Source organism: Asterias rubens, chromosome 2, assembly GCF_902459465.1.
Source record: "Asterias rubens chromosome 2, eAstRub1.3, whole genome shotgun sequence".
Classification (NCBI taxonomy): Eukaryota; Metazoa; Echinodermata; class Asteroidea; order Forcipulatida; family Asteriidae; genus Asterias; species Asterias rubens.
In genome coordinates, this window is record NC_047063.1 from 6,615,367 (window position 1) to 6,622,654 (window position 7,288).

General features: G+C 39.9%; 1 protein-coding gene across 1 annotated transcript; it reads right to left on the bottom strand.

Annotated features, from left to right (window-relative positions):
• Window positions 1-252: 252 nt before the first annotated feature.
• On the bottom strand, window positions 253-6,316 carry LOC117302936 (protein lifeguard 4-like). Its single transcript, XM_033786933.1, has 6 exons — window positions 6,212-6,316; window positions 4,735-4,903; window positions 3,911-4,019; window positions 2,785-2,890; window positions 1,786-1,937; window positions 253-940 (listed from the first exon to the last, which is right to left on the bottom strand). The coding sequence occupies exons 2-6, from the start codon at window positions 4,823-4,825 to the stop codon at window positions 685-687; spliced, it is 714 nt and encodes a 237-aa protein (XP_033642824.1). The 5' UTR covers window positions 4,826-4,903; window positions 6,212-6,316; the 3' UTR covers window positions 253-684.
• Between the last annotated feature and the right edge of the window lie 972 nt (window positions 6,317-7,288).

The window sequence follows — 7,288 nt, forward strand, 5'->3', positions numbered from 1 at the left end:
GAAAGAAAAAAACACCCTTGTCACACGAAGTTGTGTGCGCTTAGATGGTTGATTTCGAGACCTCAAATTATAAATCTGTGGTCTTGAAATCAAATTCGTGGAAAATTACTTCTTTCTCAAAAACTATGGCTCTTCAGAGGGAGCCGTTTCTCACAATGTTTTATACCATCAACCTCTCCCCATTACTCGTTACCAAGTAAGGCTTTGTGCTTAAAATAATAATAGTAATAATTTATTTTTAGTATAGCGTCTTACATAAAAAATCTCAAAATGCTGTGCTAATAATTATTTTGAGTAATTACCAATAGTGTGCACTGCCTTTAAATATAGGCAGTGTCTTAAAGGTAGGGTATACCTTTGGCATTTACTTCAAAAATTAATTACCAGAAAGACTTGCTCTATAAGAAGCACTGCATCTGTTGATTAGTATGTAACATTTGGAGAAACAAATCCCTTCAAAAGAATGAGGTTTTAGAGAGAGAGAGAGATTCAAAAACATTTCAATCTGAGAAACTTTTCTGCATAAAACATCTCAAAAACGCTACCCCCATTTCAAACGTTAAATACAATCAAATGGTTCCAAGGAACCAAAGGTATACTTTGCCTTTAAGATTTGGGTTTGCCTTTAAAATAATAGATAGAGTTGCAAATTTTGAGAACACACCAAGAAGCTTGAAGGCCGTTCTACTTCTTCTGCGCCTGTCCAAGAATTCTAAGTATGTGCAGAAATAGATTGAGGATGTCCAGATAAAGATTGATGGAGGCGAGGATGTATTCTTCTGGAGAGATCTTGTGCATCATCATGTGAATATCAAAGATGATGAAGCAACAAAAGAGAATTGCACCAAAGATAGAGATGAGGAACTCGACTGCGTCGCTCTGAGGCAGGAAGATGTGGAGGAGACCACTCAGGATGAGGATCAGGAGAGCGGAGTACAATCTATGTAAAAAAAAAACCAATATAGGCTAAACAGTTTTGCTGGCTTTATTATCTTTTCCTGAAGGGGTGGCATGTATGTAATAGAAAGGGCGTTGTGGTCGAGCGAATAAGAGCACCGAACTCGAGCTCTGGTGTTTCTGTTCAGCAGAATGTTGGTTCGAGTCCTGGTCATGACACCTGTGTCCTTAAAGGGTGGCTGCAGTGTTTTTTTATTCATTTAAATGACTTTTTAAACCTGAAATATTTTTTTATATTTTTTATTAAATGCGCAAGTATTTTAAAAATGGTTTTCAAGAGATTAGGAGAACCCACCCCGCCCTTAAAAGGGAGCCTTCATTTGCATAAACGTGACGTCATGTCGGTAACCCGAGCCGTCAGGCCCCCTGGCTGTGTGCATATAGAGACGTGTGCACTGTGTGGCCTGGTAATTAGGCGCGTGTAGTTAGGGACCAGACTCTTTTTGCCGACGATATTGTTTGAATTCCCGACGTGACGTCGATGGCAGGGGGGCATGACTTATTCGCTAATTACGCAAGTCAGATATGTCGGGAATAAACAAAACACATTTTATTGATGTTCAATACATATATCAGAAATAAATGACAGTAAAATTAACTTTTTTAATTGTATTCACTGCAGCATCCCTTATAAGCAAGACACTTAACTATAGTATTACTGTTTCTCTCACATATTGTTCAAAAAGACCGCCCGACTCGTATGGTACTAAGTTTATTGGCCCAACGCTAAAATCACAGGCCTCGAGACTGCGGTCCAAGGTTTATTTTCGGAGAAAATTTATCATTGCTTGAAAAATGTCTTGAGAAATAAGTGAGTCTATAACATACCCTGCACCCCATGAGCTGAAGTCTTTCTTACTCTGCATGGTGTACACAGTCAAGCTGAACGTAACCACTAGAGTCAGACTAAAGGCCTGCAATACAACTGCCTTGTTGTAAAACGTCACAATTGTACCGACACTGTAGGCTTCAACCAGAGTCTAGGAACAAAAGCAAAATCAAACAAAATTAGAGGTCAAAAAATGCATGGGAAAAGGTTAAAGGGAAATAACACAACTCTCTGGAATTCCACAGTACAATTTTATGTTAAGCAATTGCTATGGTTGGGGTCTGTGACCATCATAAGCTGTCAGTGTGGGATGTAGTGGCTGAGCGGATAAGAGCACCGAACTCGAGCTCTGCTGTTTCTGTTCAACAGAGTGTGGGTTTCGAATCCAGGTCTTGACACTTGTGTCCCTGAGCCAGACACTTAATTTTAATTCCACCCAGGTAGATGGGTACCTGTGAGGGCAGAGATGGTCCTTATGAATGATTTAGCAAGGTGTGCTACATATTTGGCAGCACAGGCTATATACTCCCCATGGAGCTGAGATGGTTTAAGGAATGAAATAAATGTTGGATGCACTTTAAGACATGGTGTACAAAGCGCTATATAAAAACCGATTATTATTATTATTATAATTATTATTGTGAACTTCACTGAAGTGCCAAGATTCAACTCAAGCTTGCACAAGTACTGTACAATTGTGATTTGTATTGTAATGTCACGCTTTGCCAACATGATCTTGTCATGAGCAAAACCTAAAGCCATGTTCATACTTCCCGCTAGTGCCCATGCGATATGAATATTGACATCACAAATTGGCAACAAATAATTCGCAGCAGTTGAAGTGCGTAACTTTTGCGAAACATTCGCTGCGAACGAAAGGAGAGTTTTGACATCTTCAGGAATCACAACAAATTCGCTTTGCATTCGCATGAAGTATGAACCAGGCTCAATGCAATTTGAATTTGCCTGTCTGAAACCAAAGTTTATATTTTACTTACAAACAGAGCCAGAAGAATCATGTTAATTGGTGAATCTCTACGTTTTACGAATAGAGCGAACAGAAGAGCGAAGGAAGAGATATATGCAAACAGAAGCATCCCCTGGCTGAAATAGAATAAAAAATAAAAACAAACATTATTGCAATCCGCAATGTACCTCACCCATTCATGAAAGCTCCCACCCATAAAATTTCAGTGTCAATTGTGAGTATAAGTACACTGCAGAAATGTGCAGAAATCAGTGCATGGACTAACAGTTCAGTATTCCATGTACAATGTAGTATTCCACGCAGGGTGTGGTGGCTGAGCGGATAAGAGCTCCAAACTCAAGCTCTGCTGCTTCTGTTCAGCAGAGAATGGGTTCGAACCCCGGTCGTGACACTTGTGTCTCTGAGCACGACACTTATTTATAATTGCTTCTCTCCACCCAGGGGTAAATGGGTACCTGTGAGGGCAGAGATGGTTCTTGTGATTGATTTAGCCGAGTAGGACATATTAATGTTGCACAGGCTGCATACTCCCCACCGGGGAGTTGAGATGGTTTAAGGAGCGAATTAAGGCCCAGTGACCAGGAGTAATAATGTGAAGCGCTTTGGGACGCCCTTCGAGTGTAAAAAGCGTTATATAAAAACGGATTATTACCATTTTTAGAATAATAATACTCACTGGACTAATGAGGCACTGTTAACAAAAAAGGATCCTATTAATATGTGTACTTGTAAAACATGACAAGGCCGGATGACCACTTCATGGAGAGGACTACACTTAACTGACCCAAATCAACTACCACGTGGGGCATGTTGCCACCAACTCCCTGGAGCTGAAACAGGGTTACCCCCCCTTCACAGTCCGTAAGGATGTAGGCATAGGTATCATCCACTTTAGGAACATGGTTAGTATGTATGGTTTGAAAAGTAAGTGCCTTGTTTGAGGGCACACGTGTAATATCCAGGATTCGAACCCACACTCTGCTGCTGACAACTCCAGAGCTTGACCACGACACGCCACATGGGGGTGTAGTAGAAATTAAATAAAGACCAATCCAAAGCAATACAGAATACTGCAGAGTATAAAGTAACATTTGTTGTACAAAAGCCATGCACTACACATGACAAGGACATCATACCTGTTTTGTACATAAGCCTTGACGCCATCAGTGTACATAAAAATGGCACACACTACAGTTGTTACCAGCAGCTGTGTACACAGAATACCAAACACTTTTCTCAAGAAACCTGGTGGAGAAAGAGCAATGTCAAAGTGAAAAATAGTCGACCAAAGCAGTCTAGAGATAATAGTTACTGACTCAATATTTGCACAAAAACACAAGTCAAGATCGTTGGACTTGTCCTCACGGGGTGTCGTGGCTGAGCGGATAAAAGCACTGAGTTTGAATCCCGGGTTTGAATTCCGGTCATGACACTTGTGTCCCGGAGCAAGACACTTCACTATAATTGCTTCTCTCCACCCAGGGGTAAATTGGTACCTGTGAGAGCAGAGATGGTTCTTGTGATTGATTTAGCCGAGTAGTGCATTTGCTGCACAAGGCTGTATACTCCCGATCCCCAGGGAGCTGAGATGGTTTAAGGAATGATTTAAGTCCCAGTGACCAGGGGGTAATAGTGTTGGAGTGCCATGAGCGTCACTGCATGATGGACCAGAGCGCCATAATATATAAAGAAGCCATTATTATTATTACCTGTTTGCATGGTGGAAATACTTTATAGAAAGGTTTGCGATAACACCATGTAATGACTTTCTCTAAGTGAGTTGGGGTGGTTCTGAAAAGAATCATTACTTCAACTTGGCGTCAAGATCAGAGGACATCAGAGCATACTGATCGAAACGTTGTGTTGAAACAAATGGTTCTTTTCAGGGATAATTTTCCACACGTCGCCACCAATTTATCCGCCATTAATTAACTCCAAAACCACTGAATTATTTCCTTACCCATTCTGATGGATACATGGGCTGTAGCGACGTTGGTGCCATATCGAAAGTCATCAACAATGCTCTCCACATCAGGTGCTTTGGACGCCATCTTGCCGACAACTCTATAAGTCTAGTCTTCAATGATACACACACAGTGGTGTCTTTTCTTGATTGATGAACTTAATTACTACATGATCAAATTAGAAACAAAAACCACTGGTTAATTTTGCTATCTATGCGACTGACTGTAAAATTTTACTTAATAATACATGTAAAAAGCAACACTCATTATAGTTGCGATAATCGTAACCCTCCATCCTCCCGACGGTCGGAGAGGAGGACCGTCGGGAGGATGGAGGGTTACGATTATCGCAACTACACTCACTACTAATTAATAGTAAATACTAATTTAAATTACTAGGCAAGTTAGCATTGCTAAGGGTTAGAGATGTAGTTATCAACAATAACAGCTCAGAACAGCAACAGAGATTGTATTCACCACATTAAAAATACAAATTGTTGAAGTTCCACAACAATAACAAGCCAGCACAAAAGTCTAAAACAAACATGACAAATAAATAAAAATCTATCCTAGTAAATTTCGGCAAAACAGCACACACCACAATGTGACGGTCCTACTACTTGCCGTCAACTCGTCAACTCGCCGTCAACTCATTTTCGTGCCGTCAACTCATTAAATTTACATGAAAAATCTATAAAAAGGGGGCACGGAAGTGTTAAGTCTGGGCTAAACTAGATATTTCTCATGGTTTTCGGTACAAATTCATTCACAAAAACGACTTTGTGTTGATAAAAAAAAAGTACCTATCATTGACATCTTGGGCCAAGACTAATCATTGTGAAAAAGCAAGATGGCGGCCGACAGTTTTTTGGCTTCGAGAATTTTTTTTCACGAGAAAAAAAATCAATTTTTATTCCGAAATATGACCTAAAACTTACGCGAATGCTCTTTGAGCTGATACTTTACAGTTCTATGCTTCTTTTGTGGATTTTAAATGTATATTGGAGGAGTTGACGGCGAGTTGACGGCGCAAGTGAGTTGACGGCGAGTTGACGGCAAGTAGTAGGACCCCAATGTGACTTTCTATTCGAAAGACTATATATTAATTTTATAGTTCCTGATAAAGTGATAGCTATAATACTAGGCAAAACAGCACACACCACAATGTGACTTTCTATTCGAAAGACTATATATTAATTTTATAGTTCCTGATAAAGTGATAATACGCTTAGTATTTATTAGTATCCATGGATATTATTATGTCTTGTATTTTGTAGTGTCATTTGTATGGAAACACTGCCGTGCCAGTGTCGGCGGTCAAACGACTGCCATGATGATGACTGGCACTGCACTGGCCACTGGTAGTGGTACATTCCGTGTCTGTGACAATGGCCTCTGCATTGAGGAAGTTTCAAATACCTGCAGCATTACATTGAAAGATAAAATAATGGAAATTGTTTATGGACAGCTTACCTTCCCTGTTAAGTCAGAAAATATTTTTTTAGTGCGACGTAGCTATTGCAAAATGGATCAGCAGATCGACTAAACACAGAGATGATTGTGTTTGGCAAAATTGACCAAGAGAGGGCGCGCTTCTTCTTGGCTGATTTTGGGCCAGAAAAACACAACTCTCTACTCTCTCAGCTCCGCTGTCGTTTCTATAAACTAGACTCTAGCATTCTTGCAGAGGACACTGGACAATCATGGAACTATCATCAAAACAAACGCAAAACACCAGTAGGCGTAGGCTTATCTTAGATTTGTGTGACATAAATTGGTGAGTCCATTTCATTTTTTATCCGGAAAAGTTTCCGTATCCTGCCGCCACTTTTTTCATTCGTTATGAAATAATAGTATCGCATTAATGAGATGTTCCTTTTTGTAAAAAATGTTTAAAAGAGTGGTGGCAGGATACGGAAAGTTTGCTGGCAGGTTTTTCCCGGCATTTCCCTCGTTTTTGAAGTTAAACTATGCATTCGATCGGTCGCCGCAAAACTTGCTGACTTTCCCCCAATATTTAGGTCTTGCCCTAAAAAACAAATATTGGGGGCAACTGTCAACCTTTTCACACACTGTTGTTCACTGTTCTGTTAAGTTGATGCTATTTTTCAAAGTGGCATTAAGTGATAATTTTCCCGCCATGATTCGGCAGCCATCTTTGGCAGGGTCCATCTTTGACTCGACCCTGTATTATTTTTGCCAAACGGATTTTGTAAACCCCTAGTAGGGGTTAAAACAAATGACGAATACTTTTCAACTAGATTATTCTAACATGCTAATTTCCTATCTCTCAGGCCAACCATAGTTAATAGGCACTAATACTATTTCTTAAGTATTTCTTGGCCTAAAAAATATTTTTTTAATTATGAATAATAAGCTTTTTCCACTGAATGTACGATTATATTATTACGGTGCACCCTCGTGCTTTGCTGTGTGTGGTTCTTGGGAACTTAATGCTACTTTTATTTTGTTACTGCTGCGGAGTAGATTTCAGCAGTAAAGACAAAAGTCACTAGTGGAAATGTAGATGGCGTCCTCTATCGGCAGGCT